The sequence below is a fragment of the Chaetodon auriga genome, chromosome 13, assembly GCF_051107435.1.
Source record: "Chaetodon auriga isolate fChaAug3 chromosome 13, fChaAug3.hap1, whole genome shotgun sequence".
NCBI lineage: Eukaryota > Metazoa > Chordata > Actinopteri > Chaetodontiformes > Chaetodontidae > Chaetodon > Chaetodon auriga.
In genome coordinates, this window is record NC_135086.1 from 15261246 (window position 1) to 15287261 (window position 26016).

The window sequence follows — 26016 nt, forward strand, 5'->3', positions numbered from 1 at the left end:
CAACATGAGAAGCAGTGATGCAGCGGTACAGCTCTGACCTGATCTCAGCTTGAATGTGGGGAGACTGGGTGCCGCCAGATTAGCACACTGACGAAATACCGGGAACAAGGCCTGAGCCAGAATAGATGGCTGCCTCTTACCTAATGCACCCCATCTCATGCTCAGCCAGACTCAGGCAGCACGCTTCATGATGGACTTTCTGTCAGTCACAGTTTTTAAGTCGAGAGTGTTTGGTGTTTGCGCGCCGCGGAAAGATTTCCTTTAACTGACTTTTAGAAATGCCAGCGGTCAAATGCTGAGCAGGTCACAACCTCTAGTTTTTACAGCAGGATGTGCAGGTGGAAAGAGATGTGCAGAGGGTCTGAAAGTGTGCCAGCCATATTAGCTACTGATACCATAAATATCTTCACAGAGCTTTTATCAGACATCGAGAAAATGTACTGTTACAAACAGGCCGTATTCATCTACAGCTACCGACAGACATCTGTGGAGGAATACGCCGTCTGTCATCTTCATTTCTTTGAAGAAAGTTGTATTTTGTTTCTTGGGTGGCTTGTTATTCAGTTCCATTTCTATGTGCTGCCAAAAAAAAAGAGAAAAAACCCACCAGCCTAAATGATTAGTTTGGTATTGATTATGTTTATTGTATTTTTGTAAAGAGAGCATCAGGAAATGCGCTGTATTATTCAGCAGGACAGCATGAAAAATGTAAGCAATGTGCGTGTGGGGAATATTAACAAGTACAGAATTATTAAAAAGTACAGTTGCAGTACTAGTGGATTTATTTTATCACATTAAACCTTGTATGCAGTAGCATTCCTGTAATATTCCTATAGGGACAGCAAGATTACAGTGAGCTTAACATTACATTCATTTGTGTTATTTCTGCTGTCACTGTGATATTTTATGATTTTCTACAGCAGCTGATATGCAGATAATTGTGCCACATTTTCCTTTTCTTTAAGAACGAGCTTAAATTTTAAAGTTGTGCCATTCAATTTATATCCCGACGTGTGTTGTGGGTGTCCTGTAGCAGAAATCAGCCCACGAGGAAGGATTGATTTAATCAGTTTTCCCTTTGGCATGCCACTGTGACTGAATTCAATTTCCATTCAAGTGAAGGGCTCTAAAAGAAATTCTAGATTTGTAAAGATTTCATTGGCTCATGAGTGAAATGAGTCTCAAACAGTAACAAAAGACCTGAAGCTTCAAGTGCAGGAAGGAAATAAGACATACGATACGCACACAAACGCAGAGTAATGCATGGGCATACACATACATGGGCGTAAATGCACTCGCACTAATAACAGTGAATGAAAGGTGGGGGTGCAGTGGAAGTGTGGGAGAAAGTTACTATGAGAGAAGAGAGGATGTTGAAGTTAAAAAGCTGTTCTGGTGAATTATTAATGCCAAGCATTGTGCCCACAGACACAGCATCTTACAGACTTTCTCTCTCTCTCACACACACACACACACACACACACACACACACACACACACACACACACACTCGCACACTCACAAACACAGCTGCAATCCCCAGTTGCTTGTGCAGACAGGAAACGGCGTACTTGTCGCTCTGTCTGGATTTGGGGGGTATGTGTAAGTGCTCTGTTGTCTCCGGCCCCAATGAGAGGGATGTTTGTAGTTGTTCCCTGAATGGTGAATGCTGTGTGTGTATGTGTTTGGTGTGTGTGTGTGAGCGTGCAAGGGGTTTCCGGCAAGATTCACATATGTTGTCTGCCTAAATATAGGCTACAAAGCAACATACAGGAAAATAGTAACAATTGGTCTTTACTCGGGGCTTAATGCTAAATCACCTCTCACTTTGCTACATTACAGAGTACGTGGTTCATGGTTCAGTCCACCAATTGCATGTTTTGTTTTAATGAGAACAATGCTTGACAATAGAAGAGTTTGGTTCATTCATCTTAAACCTAAAAGCTGCAAAAAGCATTGTTTGTTTGTGTTAGATTCCTGATAAATAATGAATAAAAAGCAAAAATGTTCACAAGGAGCAAATGTGTAAACTGAATTTGGGTTTCTTGCCTGGGACAGGGGAGGCATTTGATAAATCAGTATGTTTTTTCAGGTAGCAGTTTTGACCTCAGTGCTGTAATGTATGTAATTAAAAGGCATCTTCTAGCGTTTCATTCATGAGAATTAAAGCAATGCATCAATTTAATGATAATGATAATAGTGATAAACGTTATCTATACAGCACCTTACATGCAGGAATCGCAGCTCAAAGTGCTTTACAACAAAGAAATCACATGCACCGAGCGAGTGCTTCACATAGAAAAGACAGAAAGGATATAAAAACAGGGATAAAAATGAATGTGAAATAAGATGGAGAACAACACCCACTTGATAATGATAGTAAAAGTATGATGGAATAAGGATCAGAGTAATAATAAAGCCAATGCATAACATGAGATGAAAAATAAAGCCATAGTGTGAAAGAGTATAGGTAACAATAGAGGCATCAGCGCATCAGTGTGAGGCAAAGAAGACCAGTTTCACACCTGTATCGGCAAGTCATAGCTATTTGGACATGTAATTGCTAAGATTCAATTGATAATGACAATTGATATTTTCTATTGATTTATTGATGTAGCTCTAATCTATAGCCTGTGTGCATCATTGCTCCCCAGTTGCTCATTGTCAATAAGCACAACGGATGCGCCAGACAAAACAGTATTTACTCTCCATTTCAGAAATACCTGTACAGCTTGACACGCTTAACATGCCCTGCTGACTCGTGTTTTACCAGCTCGCGCTGACCTCTCACCTCAGCTCCCATATGGCTGCCTCTCACCTCACTGTAGTGCAGCTGCAGTGCTGTCACGAGTGGCTCAGGGTTAACGTGTGAGTGCGTGTGATGGCAGTGGGCGTGATTGGATCTCAGCTGTTAAAAAGAGTTGCTGTGAATGTTTCAAGTGGTTAGCGGTTGTTCAAAAACTCTGTGTGTGTGTGTGGATGAGTGTGTGTGTGTGTGTGTGCGCACACCTCAACCTCTGTAAGCACTCTCCAGAATGCTTAGCTGCACATGTCACGTTGTTTCTGTATTTCCTGGGAGATGTGGGGTGCATAAACTCTGCCAAATGCTAAATATTTAAAACGCAGTTTTGTAACCCATGTTCTCTCTTTCGTCTCTCCCTGCCTTCACCCCCATCCACTCTTTCTCTCTCTTTCTCTTTTCTCTCCCGATTACTCACACCCCACTTCTGTCTGTAGCCGGTGTTGCCGTGGCTCAGAGAGTGGTAACGGTGCAAGGTGGACCGCTGATACGGACCGAGGGCTCTCACGTGACCATCTGGTGCAACGTGACAGGCTACAAAGACGGGGTGGAGCAGGACTTTGAGTGGTCCATGTACCTACCATCGGCACCGGACAGGGAGATCCGCATCGTCAGCACGGCTCAGCCAAACTATGCCTACGCCGTTTATGCCCAGAGGGTGAATAGCAAAGAGATCTATGTGGAGAGGCTGACCCGCGACTCCGCTGTGCTCCACATCACCAAAGTGCAGGCCAAGGACCAGGGTCTGTTTGAGTGTTACACACCCAACACAGACGGGCGGTACCTGGGATCCTACAGCGCACGCACTAACCTCACCGGTGAGTCTTTAAGCACACACACGCTCACAGCAGTGACATTTAACATATAGCTGTAAATGCACCAGAGTTATATTGGATCAAAGTGTTAAAACACAAAGCTGCCCCTAAGGAAAGGTTGCTGTTTAAATCTATGAAACAAATTTACATCAACATTTTTCAACCTGGGGCCTTTGGGGCTCGTGCAGGACCGGGGGCTCAAGCAGCTGTCCTGCCTATATGTGCTATGAACTTGAAGAAAAAAAAAAAACAAGGCTTAATTTGTGTCACAGCCAGACCAGGCTTATCTCAAATTAAAAAAACAAAACAAAACAATAACCAGTGCCTGTCCAAAAACTAGCTGTGATCTGTGCACCTTTTGGATGGGGTGTGAGAGGAAGTGTTGCACTCCAGCGTCACACAAAGCCCCATCTGTTCTGACCAGTGTTCTCTCTCGACCTCACTCACACACCCACACAAACTCATCTTCCTCCTTCCCACATCTACTGTATTATTTCCTTGTCCTGAGCTGTTTCAATAATGTACCCAGTGTGTTGGAGTGATGTGTGACTGTTTCCAGCAACAGCACTAGCTTCCATCCTCTGCTCCTTCGTGATCTCTCTGTCTCTGGCTCTGTCTCTCTCTGTCTCTGGCTCTGTCTCTCTCTGTCTCTGTCTCTGTCTCTGGCTCTGACTCTGACTCTGTCTCTCTCTGTCTGTCTCTGGCTCTGTCTCTCTCTGTCTCTGGCTCTGTCTCTCTCTGTCTCTGGCTCTGTCTCTGACTGTGACTCTGACTCTGTCTCTCTCTGTCTGTCTCTCTCTGTCTCTCTCTCTCTCTCTCTCTCTCCCTCTAGTAACATGCACAGATCTACTCAACAGGCCTGCAGCACTGAATACACAGCTGTCATAGTTGAGGATTCCATTCCCTCCATAACTCTGCGCCTTTATCCCTGACGTGGCTGACCTTCCTCTCAGGGTCAAAGTGCAAACCAAATGCTTATTGGCAGAAAACTGGAGTTGCACTTTATTTGTATCCCACTGTGTCACTGTGAACTGAGAACTTTTTGGGTCTGCGTCAGGTCAGGCTGCAGAAACAAAAGTCAATGTGTGCTTAACAGATCAATAGGCTTGGTTCTTGTGTTGAATACTATCAGGGCCTCAGCAGTTGTATTTTCTAGTATGAGCAGTCTGATCTGAATGTGGGTCAAGGCTCAGGTGCAGGGCACTTTAAAACAGCGCTGCTGATAGCACACAGTATTTATAGAAATGCGTGTTAGAGAGCAAGAGTGTGTGAGCAGAGGTGTTGTGGGACTTTGTTATCTGAGCCTTTCTGTGTCTTTAACCTCTTAGCCTACTTTCAGAGGTCAGGGGTATGCAGCAGGGTCTCTCCCATCCTTCAGTCCCTCTGTGGTCCCCCAGCAGCTGCACGCCTCCTTAGACTGCTGCAGACAAACAATACCTTGTCCTCCCTCCCCTCCCCCTCCTGTCCCTCTTCTCTGCCTCGTTCTCCTGTCTTTCATCCTGTCATCTGTCTGTCTCCATTCATCAGCCCTGGCCTCTTTCTCTAATTTGCTTTTGCCCTGCTGCAAAAGGGAAAAAAAAAACAAAAAAAAAACTTTGCTGATGCTGCCTTTGAGAATATGTCTTTCAAGGGTGATGTCAAAGGACAACCACAACCAGGGGAGTAATATGGAGGAAATATGGGGAGGAAGGACATGAGATAGAAGGGCAGACAGGAGGTATGTGTCTGTGTGAGTTTGTGTGTCTGTGGGGCGTTTGGGTTAATTGTAGGGGTAGAAGGCCACACAGTAATTTGTGCCCTGAGTGCTGCATTAAGGCTTACTCACAGGGATGTGTTTCATCCACTGTCCCCTTGCAGTACAAAGAGCAGAGGAGGGTTTTAACATGGAACTTAATACTTGATGCCTGAGGAGGAGAACAGTTTCTGCAGTGCAACCGGACACCATTGTCTCTGATACTATGACGTAGTGTTTTCGTGTGTTTCGTCTGTCATCTAGAATCAGACACCTCGGCCTTACGCGTGCTCCATTGCCTGCCTTCCTTCTCTTCGTATGACCAAGACATTTTTTTTTTTATTGGAATAAGTAGATAAAGGAAAAGCGGTGCCCAGTTCGAGTCCAGCATGGTAGTCTATACGGAGAAGGACTGGTAGCTGGAGAGTTGCCCTTGAACAAGGCATCCAAATCCTACTTGTGGTGTTGCCCTGTGGCTACCCATCACTCTGACACCTCTCCATATCAATTGCATGCATGGGTTTCGCTGTGTACCTGTGTGTGTGTGTAATAAAGTACAAATCAGAGTGTAAAGATGAATTTCCCCCAATGGGGATTAATAAAGGAATTCTTCATCTTTACCCTCTGTGATACTAAACTTAGATTAATAAAAATATAGCTCTGCTCAGCCCCTAAGTGCCAATACTGCCTTAGGCATTGTAGTAATATTACACATGTGAAAAGAATAATTGGCCACCGTGGCACAAATACGGGATTATGTCCTCTAAATCATAGAGTGGCACAGAGATGCAGGAAAGTCATGATTCTTTGATATAGAGAAATGTTAGATTTGACATTTCCGTTGATATTTTCCTACAAGACTTTGAAAGGAAAGACGGAGTGCCAGACCAGCTAGCGAGGTTGTTCCAATCAGAGATCTCAACTATGGACGTACCTATAAATGACATGTTGGCTTATGTTCTTAAAGCGCCTATAACTAATGTTTATGTTAAGAATGAATGTAAAATCTGCTGGTGACAAAACCCACAGAGAATCATCACCCAACTCTGCATTTCCCCTCAGCTCTACAGAGCTTAGGGTGTTTTCAGTTCATGGCTTTACAGCCCGCAACTGAACTGTTTTCGATTGTTCTCACTGGTCTCATCAACCTTGTTTCCAACAGCTGCAGGCAGTTAAAAAACTCTAAAATCTGACTGTATGCTACCTGCTCAGGACCGAACAGCAGACAGTTAGTGACTAGCTGGTGAACATAGCATTTAGCGGTTAATGAGCAAGATATTTCCCAAAGGAGTTTGTGGAGACCAAAAACTGAGCTTAAAATAAGTGGCCAGAAACGCAACTTCATATAAATGCTAATCTTTGTATCATTCTGGATTTAGAAATAATGAGCTGTTCGCTAACACTTTCACCGTTTCAACTTCATACAGTGATGATATGTCAGTGTGTTTACAGTTTGTTTCTGTTGCCCCCAAGTGGCCAAAAAATCCATTAACACAGATTTTAAAACATTGTTTTTGTTTTATTCTCTCACCACAAACTCCCAGTAAATTAATACTGCTAACACATGTTGTCTGTGTAGTCACTGACACTTCTTTACTAACAAGCTTTAACGAGCCGAGAGGAGTAAACCAAAGTCAACGCGCTCATCATAATGAGCGAGTATGTCTCTCAAATGCCACATAAATGCACCAGTGAGGCTTTGCTTCCTCTATTTCATGTGTTTTTGAATGACAGCGGAGTTCCAGAGCACCAAGGCACAAGCTGCACTGTGGCAACAGAAAACATTTGGAGGAATTCTGTTTTGCTGTTGTCCTTTGACAAAAGTAAGATAGCATAATGGCAGTGTTATTCGTTCACCTGCTGCTGTGGCACCACAGTCTGTCTGAGTGTGTGATCCATGAGTGTGCGTCCCTCTTGGTTAATGAATATGGTTCAACTGAAACAGCTTTATTTCTTTTTTTCTAAAGCTATTATTTCCCATCGATTGTGTGTCTTTTCCAGGAGTAGGTGTTGTTGTTTGTGCTCCTCCGTTGGTGATTAAATGTTACACAAGACATGCGTTAAATCTGGGTGTCATGCAGTTCTTTGAGGTCAAAGGTCACATGTGGTTTCTCTGTGCACTCCTCCATACTCTGATGTTAGAGATTGACTAAGCTCAGTGTGCTGCATTTGAGTGTGTGCTTCTAACTGCTTGTTCGCGAGTATATATATGTGTGTGTGTGTGTGTGTGTGCGCGTGTGTTTGACTTCCTCCTACACATCAGATTGCAGAAGAAAAGGACAACAGCCTGACATGGCCATCATGGTTGTCCTTATCCTACGCACCAGCCTGTGTGTGAGTGAGTCCAATAGCTAGCAGAACAACAAGCCCTCGCTCAGACAAGTATCACACTGCTCTTACTTATGAAGCTCCCATGTACCCTCACTGTCCTAGAAAGCACATAGGAGTCACCATGCTGGCAGTTATACAGATTCTAGCCTCCGCATTTGGCAGTAGTCACCCATCCCCAGTACTGTAGTAATATAGTAATAGAGCCAAAGAACGAAATCCTTGGTGAATTTTCAAACAGAAGCGGTCTTGCTTCTTTCTATTATTCACTGCCACCACACAAGAGAAAGGAAGAAAAGGTTCATCTTCAGATGTGTGACACTAGGAAAAAAACGAAGTTTGGCAGTGAGTGGTTTTGAAGAAAAGGAGGTGAGATGGATGGTGCGAAGAGGCAGAGATGAGGAAATTGAAAAAGAGAGGAATGGGGACAGAAGCATCAGTATTGGAAATGGGTAGTTGGGCAATGCTGAATAGAACGTATGACCAATAAATGATGAGCTCTTCCTCTCGACTCCAATGTGATTGGTTACACCTCCCCGAGGCATTACCCACAATACAGCTGGCTCTATAAGGGTGCGTTTTAAATAGTCTCTGCCTGATGTGATTCCTAAGGTTAATACAGTTACTAACCACCATACAAGCTCTAAATGCAATTAGCCTGCACAAATTGAGGAGACTGAGAAAGAAAGAGAAAGAAGGGAAAAGGCTAGAGATGAGACCTAGGAATTTCAATTAAGGATGAAGCAAACTGTTGGGCGATTCATTTTCAGAACAAGCGATGGTAAAATACCCCATTCCTCCACTCATACTTTTCATTTTCACCACATTTATGGCTTCTATTTTATGATCTTCCATTTTAGTGGAGAAAAGGAATCCTTTCACGTGATCAAACGGTGGCCCAGCTGTAAGATAGGAATCAGTGAAGCGATGCCAACCCAAGGTCAAAATGCATACACAAACCTGTGTGTGTTTGTGTCTGTGTATGTGTGTGTGTGTGTGCGCGCGTGTGTGTGTTTGTGTGCATGAATGTTCCTAAAGAGGGCAAAGAACAGGAGTGTTGATTTTTTCTTAGCATAGCTGAGCCTGTGCACTGCTAAACATACATACAGAGTAAGCTGGCTGAATCATGCTTCTGCTGAGCTCAGCAGCAAAAGAGTGTGTGTGTGTGTGTGTGTGTGTGTGTGTGTGTGTGTGTGTGTGTGTGTGTGTGTGTGTGTGTGTCTGATTTGCGTCCCTCCCCTTGCCTTTCTTTTCATGAGGGAGTCGATGCTGCCAAGTTGCGCTCCTCCACTTCACTTAATGAGATAGACCGAATGTGGAGATGTCATCTCACATTCTATCATTTACACTGGATGACACGGAGATCCCCCCCCCGCCCCACCCCGGGTTGAGCTGCATCACAGGAGAAAGGCATGGGGGTGATTGAAGAACATAGCATAAGACTGCGGTGGGAGCCAGTGATTAAATAAAGACAGAGGAGGATTTTTTTGAGAGAAGGCAAATATATGGGTGAAGCCTTGTGTTGACAAAGAACGATGCAGTGAGATGTACTAGTGGAAAAGGTAAGTAGAGGAGAAAAAGTGTAGATAAATAGACAAGAGAAGCTGCATCTCTATGTCTGCTGGTATTGATTAGGAGCAGCGGCCTGTGTGTGACTGGAGCATTTCATCTTCGTCATCTCTACTTGCAGTGACACTTGTGCACCCCCTTTCTCTGGCCTTACCAACACCTCTCGGTTTCATTTACAGATACATTCCCCTCTCTGCATTTTGTGTGTGTGTGCAAACACACACTGGCTCTAAGCTGCCGACCAGGCAGGACTCCAAATGGAAAGAGATTTTATCACTATGTCTGGCTTGCCATTTCCTTGCACATCTCATCTACTTTAGCGGACAGGCCTTCTTGCACAATAACATTACTGCCACTCGGACCCACCACGCATAGACACATGCATACACACACATAGAAACACAAACACTGTTGCAGTCGCACACTGTGGCGAGCTGTCAGTCAGGACAGATGTCGCACCCATAATTGAGTCTGAGAGAGACGTTGCTGTAGTGCTCCCATCGGAAGACATGCTTTCTACTGAACATCACTGAAGAGGGCTTTAACAACCCAGCGGATCACAATGGTAGACAATGCAACTGCTGAATGGAATGGCAGGGGAAAACCAGACACCTTGATGCTTTGTGGTCCAGCAGCTGTAGCTGTAGCGCACTGTATGTGCTGTACATGTGCAGACTGGGGACGATCGTAGAGTGTTTTGACTTAAATGTAGGTGGGAAAAATTAAATCTATGTCATCCTCATAAAAGCTGTACTCAAAGTTGGGGCATTAAATCCGATAAGAAACTCAATTTAGAAGGGACGCATTTTTTAATGATGCAACTACACATTTACATCTGGCCTTGCGCGTTAGGAACCAAGTGGGCCCTTCTCACCTCTGGATGAGGCTATGTAGCGCTTTAGCCTTGGCTTTTACTCAAAATATTGCTTTCTGAGTCAAATATGTTGCCAATTAAGAAGCTGTAGCCATTAAACATGAATCTAAACGCTCTTGTATCCTAAAGACACACTTTCAAGCATACACTGCCTTGGAAATTTTAGTTGTTACCGTTCTGGAAATATAAATTATGTCAGAGATGCTCTGCATTTAGCTCATCACCCACGCTACTGAGCTAGGCTAATGAGAAAGGTTTTTAATATGTTAACAAATACGTGTGTGCCTGTGCGCATGTGTGTTGGTGTGTGTATATATGTTTATTAATGTTTATATAATAGGCTAAAGATGTGCCACTGTTCCTCTAGTTGATTTGATTAGCTTAGCTAAGCGCTAACCCTCAGGGGCCTGCTGCCTCTTCTCCGTGAGATTAACAGAACACAGCCACAGTTTGAATATGAATTCAGCATGAATATGGATGTGAATGGATATGCTAACGAGTGTTTGTGTTCATGTCGTTAAAATGTGTGTCATAAAGAGTGGAACTTGCACTATAATAGCCTCCAGGACTCATGTGAGTGTTGTCCAGGACAGTCAGGCTGCTGCCGCATTGTTTGATGTTGGCGGCTGCTTTGAAGCCTTATCTGAGCGAGTGGGGAGGGCAGGAGGTTTTTCCTGGTTCAAGCCATACATCTGATAATGCCTTTTGACACGGACACAAACACACACACACACACAGGCATCAGATTCCATTCACGCACAATTATACTGTATGTACATGCACAGACATTGGAACTCATGCCCTCACTTGAGGCAAATTGTTCAAGACACACACACTTCAGTGATGTATCCCGTGTGTGAAGAGGTAGACAACTGGCATTGTTAAGGAGCAACTGCACCCAGGCAACTAGTGGTTGGCAGGGATGTAGCTGTTTGTGCAACGCAGCTGGCCATGGTCACAAGCACATAGGCTGCACTCCATTTGGCCGTGCCAGCATGCTGATTGTTACATCGCTGCAAGGGCGGGGAAACCCTATTAAGTGAAGAGCAGGCGACATATGAGGCAGCAAGTGCGATGCTAAGTATCTGTCAACTGATAATCAGCAGCACATCATGAAAATCCTATTGTAAACTTGAATATCATCTCTTTACAGCTTGTTTGAGTTGGCAGGAACATTGAGGTACCTTTTTTTTGTGTGGATTTAGCCACATCGTCACACTATTTATACACACTGGATTTTTTTTTTTTTTTTTTTTTTTACCTGCTGCGCAAGTTTTGTGTGCCAAATTGAAATGGAGTTAAAACCCACTTCATCTCAAACCAGCACTGTGCATGGTGGGTTTTGGAGCACACTGATAGACCACATCCAGCTACAATCGTGGGTGTGGTCAGAGGTTCAACAGATATACCTTTTATCCCACAGAGGCCAGTCGTTGAGCGCAGCAGCGCTTTTCACCACCTCCTCGTCCCGTCGTGGCATAGACCTGTGAGTAGGGACTGCTGGTACTAGTTTAAAGATTAGCATCGCACCCAACTCATTAGCATGCTAATCACTGCCTCGTTATTTGCAATGGGAAACCGAGGTTTAGTTAAAACGTCTCATGTAATGAATCTCGTGTGGGCTGCAGAGTCACCCGCCGGCTTCTTTGGAGTACAAGTGAAAAGTGAAAGCGGAGAGGCCTCAGAGGCTGAACTCATTTTGGTCAAGCAGCACCAAGGCAAGCAAACTGATGACCCTAAAGCTCCATCTCAGGGACATGCAGCTATCTAAAACCTGTAATCGAATAATGCACATGCGCAGATATGTATAAGCTTTGAGAAGGATGTCTGACATAGTGTGAAGACAACATGCAAACAGACAGAGGCCTGACCGGTCCCTCCCTGTCCGTTCACTGGGGGGTAGACAGCAGACATATGTTGCCACCTGTGCCGCCATGCCAGGGCGGCCACCTTGGGATGTGGGTAGAGAGATGTGTGTGTGCATGTCTGTGTGTGTGTTACAGAATGAGAGGGGTGGGGTGGGGTTGGCATATGCCTAATTCCCCTCAGTGCTGGCAGCTTAGACAGACAGTTGCTCCCTCATCTGCTGCCCTGCTGGATGGGTGCCTGGTGATTGAGTGCTGCCCACCTCCCTCAGCCTCGCTTGTTTTTTTCTCTCTCTCTCTCTCCCTCAAAGAGACTGTTTCTCATACACCAACACAACACACGCACACCTGCTCATACTCTGCACCTCTGGCCAGCTTCCACTCGCCGCTCCACTCAATCCCTGCCTTGTGCTGTGCTCTAACGAAGTGATATGCTAGATCTTGTCATTGTGTGTTTATGCACAATACAAAAGGCTTTAGATAAGACTGTGTTCCTGGACGCATATGCCAATGTACCTTTTTAGGGGAGAAGGCGTGTGAAACAGGCCCAAACACAAGGCTTTGTTCACTGATGAAAACACAGTGATATGTTTCGTAAGGTTTACGTGCCCGCACGCACACACACGCACACAGACACACACAGAGAGAAATGGTCAGATGGCTGGGGCTATAACTGGTTCTATCCTCAGGGAAGCCTTTAATTGGTCACAGTGCTTTACCATCTGGGGCTGGAGCGACGGATGGAGGGAGGGATGAAGGGAGATGGTGGGAGCTCCTGTAAGGGGAGAGAGAGAAAGAGAGAAAAAAAGACGAAAAAAAAGATGGGGGAGAGACAGTAAGTGCAGCACAGGGATGGAGCTTTTTGAGTTTTAATACTTGCACCTCCAGTAATATTAGAATCATAATATACTTGATAAATGCTGTTTAGTGTACAAGTGGGAAGGTGAGTTTGAGTGTGAACGCGAGTGATTGCACATCGCGTGTTCATGCGCCTGTGTGCGTTCATGTGTGCCTGTAGGTAGACGAGTTATTGCATGGCAGCATCTGTAGAGTTGCGTGTGTGTGTGTGTGTGTGTGTGTGTGTGTGTGTGTGTAGACGTGGTAATGACTCCTGGGTGTGTGTTTGTGCTGATGTTGGCAGACAGAGCAGAACCCTGCACATGTGCTAACAACCTCCAGGACGGCAGCGATGGAGAAGACAAACAGACGCACACAGGGGTGGCGTCTGTGTGTATTTCTCTCTTCTTGGGCTGAGGGTGTTTTGCTGTAATTCATGTTATTTAGATACAAGAGCAGATGGAAAATGCCAAGGAAAGTATATGACAGATGAGAAGATGGAGAAAGTGTGTCTGAAGCTGATGAAGATGAGAAGAGAAGTGAAGGGAAAGAAAGAGTGAGGGTGATACTGAATTTTGGCGGTGCGGGGGGGGGGGGGGGGGTTGCTGTGATTTCATGTGTTTAGGCACGATGAGTAAATCTTTGATGCTGTAAAGGATTTCAGTCAACGATAGCTTTGCACACAGCTCTTCTCAAATGCTCTTAGGAAGATTTGTCTTTCATACTCCCACCTCTCTTCAGACTACCCCTCCTCTCACGCCTTGCCTTCTAATCTCCCGCTTACGCTCCATCTTCCCAACACACTCACTCAGGCTCATTTCCTGGCTGGGCCTCAGTGAGAGGTTGTGTCATGTTGTGTATATGTGTGTGCGCCCATGTGTGTTTGTGCGCATTTTAGTTAGTGTTAAATCCTCCTCTTCTGCCTTTGTGTAAACAGCGTCTCATATTTGAAAGCTTCCTCTCACTACGGATCGCTCTCTTATCGCAACATTCAGCCTTTAAACGCCACGTCACCATTCTCCTGCTACAATAACAAAGCCCACTCCTTCACTCGCTGGCCATCTTTTTTTTCATTTCTTCTCCATCTTTCTCCTTTTGTTGTTCCTCTCGCTCTCCGTTTGAAACGTCCGGTGAGAAAACCACATGGATATGAGTCCAGTAACACAACCTGGTAAAACCTGGATGATTGAAAGGTCCTTAGACGTATTCATATAAATTTTTGTATTCTTATTTCCTTTTGATATCATATATTATATCAGCAGTGCTTTACTTTGTATGTCCCTTAGTTTTTTTGGCCGCACAGTTGTCTAATTTACCTCCAATATTCACTCTCTTTTATCTCTGTATTAGCTGTGAGCTGAAAGATGCTAAAATGCTTCATAGAGCTGAGGGGTTGTGCAGAATTGGTTGAAATTTTCTCACTATAAGCAACACCTTTCGCATTATACGTCAACTTACTCACAACATAACAGTATTGCCCTGAGCAGACATAAGAAATAACCTAATATGCTAAACTGTAGCACGTTGGCATGTTATTGTGCATGTGCCAGATGTTGTATGCTAATTTTTAGCATAATAACCTGTTAATTTCATGTGTCGGTGTGTTTAACCTATCAAGTTTCTGCCTATGTTGTATGAACCAGATGGTCGTTCGATGCAGTTCATTCATTGCTGAAATGACAGATAAGATTGGCTGGGAGATCCAGTCGTTCTCCTCGTGTCTCTGTCTGCATCCTCAGAGAAAGTTCAGCTTGTTTTATTCAGAATATTGCCAGGAAATGATTAGCAAAATAAGGCACCCGTGAAATAGAGCAGAATGAAAAAAAAAAATATATATATATATATATATTAAAAAAAGATTGCATAAAACACTTTCAAAACATGCTGCAGTGATATAATCAAAATGCTATGATGGAATTACCGATGTAAATTTGTGCAGTGATATTAATATATATGAGTACTCTCTGGAGGAAATGTCCGGGGCAAGCAGAGGGGAGCACCTCAGTCACTTATACTGCTCTTAGTGTGTCAGAGAGCAGCTGTCCCCGTAGGCTTGACTATCTGTGTGTGTTTGGGTGGGTGAGAGACACACACAGACTGAGAGAGGTTTTGATGTGCCTCCCATACTAGCTTTAGGTATAATGAGCTGTAATAGCCACAGGGGCTGAGCTCTGTTTCTCTCTCCCTTTCACGCAGAGCAGATGTTACTCCGTTCATTGGTTTTATGACCCCTTAGGATTACAGAAAAAAAAAAAGTGCAATCGGGTCATTGTCTGACTGACATGTAGAGTACAAGCTGGTTAGTGATCAGCGCTCGATAAAGCATGCCTGCCTGTGCTTAAGACAGTCAGGAAGACAGCGAGCTGGAGGAGGAAGCAGGCCAAGAAACACAGAAAAAGTGATAATTGGGTGCTGACAAGCAACTAGTCAAACGAAAAGGAAACTCACCAGATAATGTGGTGGAGAGAGGGGGCGTCGATGGGGGGGATGGAAGCTCGAGTGAGGAGGAAATTGTGAGCAGAAAAATGGGACAGGGCCTGAAGAAGAATGACAGTGTAAGGAGACAGGGAGGAATGCTTCAGACACCCCTTTATTAAATAAAGAGGCCTTTTTCTCTCAGTCATTGTGACCTCATGTTATAGCACAGGACACACACTTACGCTCACACACCCACACCCACTCAGACTGATGTTCCATTAGCAGGAGACCTCACAGCTTCTAACCGAAAATCTCATAACAGCATCTGTAAGATCTCTCATATCCTGTCACCCCTTTCCTCTATCCTCCCCTATTTCTATTTCATCTCTCCTCACATTTTCAGCAGATTGGATGTGGTGTGTTATGATAGGACTGTGTGGAAGCCTCTTTGATCATACAGGATAGCATGATAGACGATCAACGCACGGTGCCTCATTTAAGCATAGCTAATTATAGACAAATTTGTTTTAATTTCTGGAAATGAAGCAGTTTGAGATATATTGGGGTTTATTTTCCATCAGTGGTCTGTGATCCTTGTAATAAACAGTTGCTAATGCATTCATAATGTATAAGGAGCCCATTTATTCTACACATACGAGCTCAGGAAGGAAAACTTTGCATCTGGCCTCTTTTTGGCTCCATCAAATTAGCATACAGATTACAGCAAATGTAGAAAACTCTGGTTTTCCCTGTTGGCAGCGTGATGCCGTTCCCTTTACTGAGATTGAGCCAGTTGTTATTACTGTACAAAGGGTGACATCTCTGGCACGACTGTAATATTCACAGATGATCTTTGACCTTTTATTTTTTGCCTTCATATGACAGCGAACACAAACAGGAAATGTGAGGAGAAAGACGGTTGAAATGCTGTATGGGCCCAAATTCAATCTCCTTCAGCCCTCTAATACACTCATGATTTTGACTCCTGCATGGCTGCATTCATCTGCAGAGAGAAAATAACATTTGAGAAATATCTGAGCGATATTTAACAAAACTAATTGATTATTCTGATTGCTGATGAGCTAAGAATTTGTGTAATCAAGTTCCTACATTCTGCAGACACAGTAATTACGCGGTCGTGAAAAAGTCTTGGATCCTGTTGCTTTTGTTACATGGATGAATGCGATGTGTTAATGAAACATTTACTCGTCGTGCCAAAATGTATTCTGCATTGTGAAAATCATTTATGCCTCTGACCAAGACCTTAGCTGTGTCAACGTCAATTATTTGACAGCTTTGCAGACTGACAGCTGTCAGCTAGTTACAAATAATTGCATGTGAGTCCACAATACCATCCACACGCAGACATCCACACACGAATGTGCCTTTGTTTCTCATTGTTTTCCTCATTAAATAGGCGTACCCCACGGCATCACGTCGAGCCGTATGGACTACAATTAAAAAGTGTAGCAATTACATTTGGATTTTGTTGTGATAATTTCACTTTCATTTTCTACAAAAACTTTCTTTTTTCATTTGGAATCTCATAAATGAATAAAATAGTACATCAATAATACATTTTTTGACTGTTTGCTAAAGCCATCCTCTGAAAAGCATTCGTACAATCATCAGCTCAGCAAGTGTCACCAGGCACAGCAGACCTGTCGAGCTTTGGATGTCCTCCTCATGCAGAAGTGTGCACCACCTTTTTATTGAATTTGGCAATTGAATCTGAAGTTTCCCCGCCAGACCTTCTGTGTGGGACATGCAGATGTCGTATATGCAGCCATCTGGTGCACATCTGACGCCACTTTTAAAAGTTTTGTTACCTTTTAGCAGACAAGTGCCTGCAAGAATTGGAAAAATGCCTTTTTGTTCCTCTGTCTGACATCAAGAACGCATTATTTTAAGACTTTTGAGAGGATGCCATATTATATGCCATGGCTATGAGGATGAGGATCCTAAAAGTGCAGGTGCAGTGGTGGTAATGGTATTTTTGTGCTTAGCCCTTGTTCCTTAATGCTTTCGCTGTTTTCCCCCAATTCTTCTCTGCACAAATTACTGGTAGATTTCTAAGCCGTCGTCATCACAGGACCTGGTTCGTAGTGAACTGCAGAGGCCACAGCTTCTCAGCAGGGAGCCCAAAATTTGCGTAAATGCAAGTGTAAAATCTCTGGGTATTGTACAATGTGGATTAAAGAAGATCTCATTAACAAACCCAATATTTTGTCATTAGGTCTTAATGAATATATAATTGTTACCCTGGGTCCATACAATGCCTAACATCGTTTATGCCTGTATTACATAACACATCAATAAAGCAAAGACACAGAGGTAGACAGATGAAGGAGCGGTGCTCTGCATCTTACACTCAATAAGGTGTTGAGCTCATGTGATCGTGTATGTGTTGTATAATAGATGTGCCCCCTGCTGTGGACTCAGATCCCACAACGCAGCCTTCAACTTCACTCTCACCCCTTTCTTCTCTGTTAAAGAGGGCTCCCACATGTCTCTTTTCTGGCTGCAAGGCGTGATCCTTACTCTGCCCTTTTCTTCTTCTTTTACTCTGTATCCTGTCCTTATTATCACTACACGCTCCTGGGGATGATGTGTAGACCTCAGTTCGTCACAGTTTGCTTTAGTGGTTGCTCAGAGTTTTTTGTTTGAAGACCTGCTTGATTTTCAAGTCTCCTGAGGAAGTGATAGCTTTGTGTTGTTCAGCGAGATTTTTGTTACTGTGTGTGTGCACGTTCATTTAGGGTATTGAAGTAAGAGTGACAAGTACACTATCTATATATAGGCTACAAACAGAATAATAATCATCTATCTCCAGTCGTTTTTTGCACTTCCTGCACAAGAGTCATGTGGTGTTGGTGTATGTGTGGGTCCTGGGATGAGAGCACTGTCTCTTTGTTCTTCATCTTTGCTCTTTTCTTCCTTTTCCTCTTTGTCTCCATCCTCACTTTTTCTGCTTCCTCCTACTTTACCTTCCTCTCTCCTCTCACTCAATTTCCCAGTTGAACCACTTCATCCCGCATTCTGACTCATCAACAGCTCTCACAGCGAAGAACAAAGGAATGGAGGATGTGAATGGGCAGGATAATGGATAATAAGTATGAGAAAGACAGGTGTAGGCACAGTTTCTGTATTTATCTCTCTTTCTATTGCTTCCTGACCCAATACGCCTGCATGTGTTGCAGCCAGCATCCTGGGTCAGCAAGTGACGTCCGCTTAGTGGTGAGGCTGGAGTCACATGAAGTGGAGCTGAAGATCGCCCACTCGCTCTGTTTCCCTCTCAGCAGTGCTCTCAGTTTCACAGAGTAATTAACAATAATTACCCTACTGGCTTTGCCAAATGGCCATTTGCTTTGCAAGACACACACAAACACAGACACTTAAGGCTATTGCACACCGAAAAGCTGTAACCACTTCAGCTGTGGCCGAGCAATTGCAGCGTTACGCAGTAGCGTTGTGAATATCATTAAGTGGCCAAAAGTATGTGGACACCCTGTCCATACACCTTGTCAGTGGGACATGTTTTTTAAGGTGAAGTCCAGTTAACAGATTCCAGAGTAATTAATTCACCTAGAGGTTTATCAGAGAGCAAAATGCAGATTTGGATTTGTAATACTAACGTGACTTAACAACCATAGAAGGTAACTATTTTATCTGTTTAGCAGATAGAAACAGTAGAAATACGCTGTTCACGTTCATGCACTGGGAATGTGATTGGCCAATGCATTACCTTCCCAGATGACATTGTCTTGAACCTGGTTTACCTTTTTTTGCTGTGCAACCCTGCAGTGTTTGGCCAGACCCCTAATTCCATTTGAGTGAATGAGAGGGCCGCTTTTTTTTTTTTTTCTAACGCAGGGCTCAAGTCAGTCTGAGCAAAGCCTCAGAGTTTCCGAGTTTGGTGTGGTGGAACCTGACTGGCCTGCACGGAGCCCTGACCTCAACCCCATCAAAGACATTTTGAATGAATTGTAACGCCGACTGTAAGCCGGGCCTTATCACCCAACACCGCTGCCTGACCTCACTAATGCCTTTGTAGCTGAAGTGGAGCAAATCCCTGCGGCCAGTTTCCAAAATCTTGTGGAACGCCTTCCCAGCAGAGCAGAAGGTGTTATGGCTGCATAGTAACGCCCATAGTTGTGGAATAAGCTGTATAACAATCACAGTATGGATGTACACAAGCTTTACTCAGTTGTCCACAAACTTCTGGCCATGTAGTGTAGTTAGTAGGGTGAGTTGTATTGACTGCCTCACAGTATCGTTTGTAGTTGTATTTGCCAGCGGGCAGAACATATGTCAATATATGTCAGAGAAAAGCTCCATCATGGAGACTGCCATCGTTGCCTGCCCTTGACATCTAACTCAAATCTGACTGACCAGCAGCCAGTGGCAACAGTTTGACATTTCCTAACTGAGGTTAAACTACCACCAATGGAAAAAGCCTGAGCCTTTACATTTGCTCTTTAAACAGGCACATAAACACACACATGCACAAGTAAATGCAGAGAGAAACACAACGAAATGACAGCTCTGTGGGTGCATACATGTGTTTATTTGTGTCATGTGAGCCAGAACATTTATAGCAGTGGTAACATCCAGAGGGCAGTGTGAACCTCTCCAGCTCTTCCTGTCATCATCATAGTCCATGACAAGACCACAGCAGAGAGCACAAGCAAACACAGCTATTTGATTTCTTGTGTCTTTTTTTTCTGTTTTCTGCTTCTTCAGCTTCAGTAGCTGTCGCACACATCACGGAGAGATGTTAAAAGTTTGGGTGCATGCAAAATGTGCAGATCAGACTTCAGAAATTATCTTTTTCTCCTCGTGCCGTCTTTGTGAAATCTGTTTTCCTCCTTTTTCTGTCCTCGCGTCCCCCACTCCTCTATCCCTGTGTGACTGGACTTAAAAGGCCAGCTTGAGGGATGACAACCGTCGTTCACTTGAGAAGGCTGAGCGAGTAAGGGAAGGTCTGGAATGGCGCGAGATGAAAGCAAAAATTGCAGATGAGGTAGAGCAGGAAGAGAGTCGCTTTAAAGATTTATAAAGGATTGACAGCTTCTGTGTCAGTCAGAAAGGCGGAATAACACATGCATGTTCACATCCACACACGAGAACCTCCATCTCAAACTGTGGAAGATTACCTGATTCATCAGTGAAAAACGTCTTAATCACGCGTGCTTTTAGATTCCAGTCTCTACGAAGGAGATACAAATGAGGAAAATTGCTTTAAATCCTTCACGAAGTCCTTAAATTGTTTATTTATTTCATGGTAATAAAGACTGGCTCATTGAGTGGCAGTGCAGTGCATGCACAGTTTTTTTTTGCAGTGGTGAAATGGCAGTGCCTAATGTTTGAATATTTTAAAATTACACTGAAAGGAGGCATTCCCATCGAATTCAACACACTTTCTCCAGCAGTTTTTGGGGGTTTGTGAGGGAAATGAAATGCGTTCAGTAGAACTTCCAAAGATATGAACAATACCTAGCATTTGCCACAAGGAACAAATTTTAATATCTGTGTGTACTCTTTGGTAATGCGATGGTAACACACGGATGGGCCAGGAGGAGGTTGCAACAGCACAGCTTTTGGCTCGGCAAAGTGGCTGCACTTTCTTTTAACACAGCATCACAAGTTCAGTGTGTGTGTGTGGGGGGGGATCTGTTAACTCTGTGGTGACCGACCCTCGATGTCAGCATGTAAAGATGGTCCCACCAGTGTTTGTTTTTGCAGCCAAACCTTGTTGTTTTGGTTGAGGTTAGGATTGGGTGCAGGTTAAAGGATGTTAACAATATTAAAAATGTTATTTTCAATAAATCCTGTGAAAAGAACAAAACTATTAGTCCGTTCATTCTTGCGGAAGACATAAAAACAGCCGGGCACAGTTGTTTTTTGTAAAGCGACTCAATCAGGAGCAAATGCTTTTGTAGGGACTACTTTCAGCGTGGATTGCTCTGTGGCGTTCCCGCAGCAGGACCGTGTATGTGAGGTTGATTTGAAATAAACTACAGTGTCCATCGTTACTGAAATGAAAAAACATGTTAGCCAGTGTAACGCTGCAGCTTATCGATGTGTTTACCAGTTTGAGGACGGCAGATCTTTAACTGCTGTGTGTGGCTACGCTGCGCTGTGGCTCCACTAAATAGTTCAATAAATTCATTGTTGTGGTCTTTTTGTGCGATTTGTTGACTACAAGAAAATGCCAGAATTTTCCCAGATTTGCTCTTTTAAACTAGGCGCACAGCAGTTAGGGTCAAAGCAGAGTAAGTCAATACAATGTCCTCACAAGTGACACAAGTGTGTGCGTGTTCGTGTGTGTGCCAGAGAACGCCTTCTCCTGCTGTTCCTAATCCTTCCCAGATTGAGGTCAGTGGGGCTGTTGGAGGATCTCGGTGTGTTTACAACCTCAGCCCGACCCTTGGAATTGCTGAGATTGGCTGGTGCTGTCTGATTGGTTCTGGTGCCCAGACTTGCCAGTTTGTAGGGATCTGATTGGCCCAGAGGACTTGAGATGAATCAAAGTTTTAAATACCTTTGTGAGAAGCGGGCGGAGGGATGAGAATCAGCTTGCTGTTGTCACATTGTTCCCCGGGTGGGTCCACAGAGGGGACGGGAGTCGTCGTCAGAACTGGGTTGCGGTTGTTATAGTAACTACTGGCTGTTCTCAGAGGCCTTCAGCATCATGTAGGAGGGTTGCTATGGCAATGGCAGGTTGTAGCGTAGGTGTGTTGTTGTGGTAACAGTGTGTCTATGTGAGGTTTCCATTCCATTCAGGGAGAGGACTTGGAAACACCGGGGGATTCAGGGAGCAGAGTCAGACTTTTCTGCTGCTTGTGTGATGAAACGATCTTTGATTTGATCTTTGTCTTTTTCAGACGGAACACTTCGCGTTACCTTATGATATAGATTTATATCACAGCATGGCAGTTGTGTGCAACATCACATATAAAACGGATCAAACTGACTCATGAGGTTGATTCCACTGATGCTACATCAGGAAAAGAAACTGCAGAACTTCACTTTACTTACCAATTCTGCTTATTTTTAATTACTCATAACACAATATTATTCCACTGAAAGTTAGTAAATGATCATGTTGAACTGATACAGCCATTAGCAGGAGCAGAGTGCTCATCCTAAACCTGGAATAGATAAAGCATCTGAATATAAACACGAATACAGGCCTGCTAAGATTCCCATGTTAGCCATTTTATCATACAACCAGCAAACAAATATATCAGCAGAATAGTTTTAGTGCTGCCCATGACTACCATTTGCCTCCCTTGCTGCTTGGCTGTTTATCAAGCGCTCAAGGTAATGGAGGAGTGCATTAGAGGGCATATTTCAGTCCGACCTTGTCAGTATTTTCAATATTGTTTTAAACTATCGCAGGAAACGGTTTGTTTTTCTCTGGACTGGCTGTATATATCTCCAGCATGCTTCATCTCATTAGAGTGCCACTGCGTCTGACCCACCTGATTACTCCCTTTCTTATCCTGCCACTTCTGTTTTATCGTTGTTTCTTTCTTTGAGTGTCTTGTTAAACTCCAGTAACCACATGTCAAGCCTCTTCTCTCCGCCTCCTCTATCTTTTTTCTCTGATCTCTCTGCCTTTGTTCCCCCCGTTTGTTTCATTAGTGGTGTCTGTTTCTCTGTTCTCGCAATCCCCATCTCTCAATTTTACTCATCTTTTCACACACAGACACATTAGCGCACACACCGAGCCACATGACTGCAGTGGGGGAAAGTAACTTTACTCAAGTACTTCAGTACAATTGTGAAGGACTCTTGAATATTTCTATTCCATGCTACTGTGCACACCTACTCCACTACATTTCAGAGGTAAATATTATACATTTTAGTCCACTACATTAACTCGAAGCAGAGTCAGATGAGTAATACAAAATATAAAAAACATTAATTATGAGGTATGATTATAGGAGAAGCAGTGTGGGGGTATATAAACTCATTTAAACTTAGCTCCACCTTTAGCAGCTGCAGCATTAAGTGATGCACACATTAATGCATCAATAATTAGAATCCAATTATATTATATAATATACTCAACATTATTATTTAATATAATATATATTATTCTGAAATGGGCCATTCTGCATAATAAGTACTGCTTTAAGTATATTTTGATGCTAATTCTTTTGCTTGTAACAGAGTATTTCTACACTGTGATATTGCTACTTTTACTTAAGTAAACCATCTGAGTCCTACGTCCACCGCTGCGTGTCTGTGTGTGCACACATGTAGTACTTGTATACATCAGATGATTGCTGGAATGAAGCTTTTCTCCTGCACCTTTGTTTCATCATAGCAGGTGACTTGAGGAGAAGAGCAGACCCTCAAACATGCTGATTTGTAGTCTTCACAATGACAATCCCTTAAGAGCCTGAATAGCCAAACATCTTGACAAAGCACTCCACTAGCATAAACCCTCACAAAGCACTTCCATTTTCAGGCTTCTAAGAGGGGCTCACAGTCACCGCGTGGCAGTGCAAGAAAGCTTCTCTCGGCATTTATTCGCTCAATTCATTTCATCCCAGCCTAGCTTAAGTGGTTGACTGCTGTCCATTGTGAACATTGAGCATTGTGACATCTTTGTATATGCTCTGTTTCTCAGGCGTGGTGTATGTATGCATATGTGTGCGTACACGTGTTTGTGTGTGTTTTTACACCATCCGTACGCTCACAGTCTCAGACAAAAGGATAGCATCCACGCACATCCAAACACAGCTGAAAGCTATCCCTGTGGACAGTGGAGCTAGTTGCTTTTTAATCATGACCTTTCCTCCTTTTGGTTGTGATCAATACATGATGTTTTTGGAATCTTAGGTCTAGTACTTCCTGTCAGCCTCTTTTTTTTATTTCCTCTCTTCACATACCCATATACAGCGGCACCCTGGTACATATCCAAAAATACTCCTTAGCTCCTTTTAAAAGCTATACGTGTTTATTTCTGTCGATGTGTGGAGTTTTTCCAGCCTGCTTTCTTAAATTATCACATCTTGATGTCTCTGTTGCTTCCCAGCACTTGACTGGCCCCCTTCTCTCATCTCCGCTGTTATCAACCATCTGGCTTGAAGTCCGTCTTCTGTTCTCAGTTGGATTATAGGTAGAAGGGCTGGGATGAATATATTATGGCAATTTTAAGCTTTAAGCTGTTTGTGTATTTTGTATGTGTGATCAAAAAACATTGAGCGAGAGGGAGTGTGGCTGTAAGATGCCCAGTAGGGAGCTGTTTGTTTGCAATAGCAGACCATATAGGATAATATCAATCTGAGAGGAGTGCCGGAGGGGGCCCTGGAGGTGTCTGGCTGGATGAGATTGAGAAAATGCCATCAGCGCACGATGACATGTCAAAGTCACGTATGGAAGAGGAAATAGAGGGCAGTCACCTCAGAACAAAAGCTTGGTTACATTAACACTTTTTCCTCACGCTGGGGAGTCAATCACATTTTCATCCGCTTACAGCAGAATGCCTGTTTATTTTCGCTTCCATTATAGTGGGCGGAAGTAAAAGCAGTCTGTTATATCGCGGAAAGTCGTCCAGATTTGACAATAACAGCACTACATGGTATTTCTTATAGACAGGTAGGGCGTTCATGTGGTGTTTAAGGGACCAGCTAACACATTTATAGAAAGACCTTACTCTGAGTGCTGATTTGCTCTTCTTTTCTTTGTTTTTGCAGTCATCGCTGACTCATTGACAGTCACAGCTCCAGCCCAGACTCTGTCCAAGGTGGAAGGCGACACGCTACAGCTCACCTGCGAGGTGTCTCGGACCACAATGCAGCACACCCACTTATCCGTGGGTTGGTACCTGCGGTCTCCAGAGGACGCGGCCGCTCCGCCTCAGGAGCTCGTCACTTTGTCAAGGGACTTTGTTCTGCGCTCCGGGGGACCGTACCGGCAGAGGATGGCCGCAGGGGACCTCAGGCTGGATAAAACCAGCGCCACGGCCTACAGGCTGACCATTCACAAGCTGCAGCCGGTGGACCAGGGCCTGCTCTACTGCCAGGCTGCCGAGTGGATTCAGGACACAGATGACAGCTGGTTTGCCATGACGCGCAAGCAGAGCGACAAGACTCAGCTCCGCATTCAGCCCACTGGTGAGTAAAGGGAAGAGATTCTGTGGAAAAGAGGAGGGAGCGGGGGAAGAGGCTAAAGATGCTGGTCTACTCTTCAGGGCACATGTGCTCCTAAATGAAAAAATTAGGAGCATGCAAAGAAATTTAGCAGCACAGTGAAAAATGTTCATGTATTACCAAACAATTTATTCCATACATATTTCTACTGTGCAGGTGTGTGTATGTGTGCTCGTTCTCCTTGTGATGTGAAATTATGATGTGAAAACCACTGAAGGACTATGGAGGAGGAGGACTTTAGTATCTATACACAAGCCATAGGCTTTAAAATATTGACTAGGCTTTTTGAAACATTGAAACACTGAAACTGATTTTTTTTTTGAAAATATGACACGTTGAAAACAGTTTTTAAAAGATTGACACTGCTTTTTAAAACAATGAAATGTTGAAACACGGCTTTCTGAATAAAATATTGTACGAGCCTTTTCAAACGTTTGCTTGTCAAAGGAAGTAGACAAACTTTGGTTCAGAACAGGCTGAATGCAGCGAGACAAAAGAGTGGTGAACAAAACAGGAGAGTTTGGGAAATCCAACATCAGAGCCCAGATGGGACCTCTCTGGTTGCTCTGTCAAAGTGATGACTCTCAGTCCGCTTGGAACTTCGACTGA

At 43.8% G+C, this 26016-nt stretch overlaps 1 protein-coding gene across 2 annotated transcripts in view; it reads left to right on the forward strand.

Moving 5' to 3' along the window:
* Positions 1–26016, forward strand: part of igsf3 (immunoglobulin superfamily, member 3) — a 71228-nt gene that overhangs the window by 14518 nt on the left and 30694 nt on the right. For both annotated transcript variants that reach the window (XM_076747404.1, XM_076747405.1), the window contains exons 2-3: positions 3238–3618; positions 24952–25371. In XM_076747404.1, coding sequence (XP_076603519.1) covers positions 3238–3618; positions 24952–25371 — 801 coding nt within the window. The remainder of the gene's footprint in view (positions 1–3237; positions 3619–24951; positions 25372–26016) is intronic.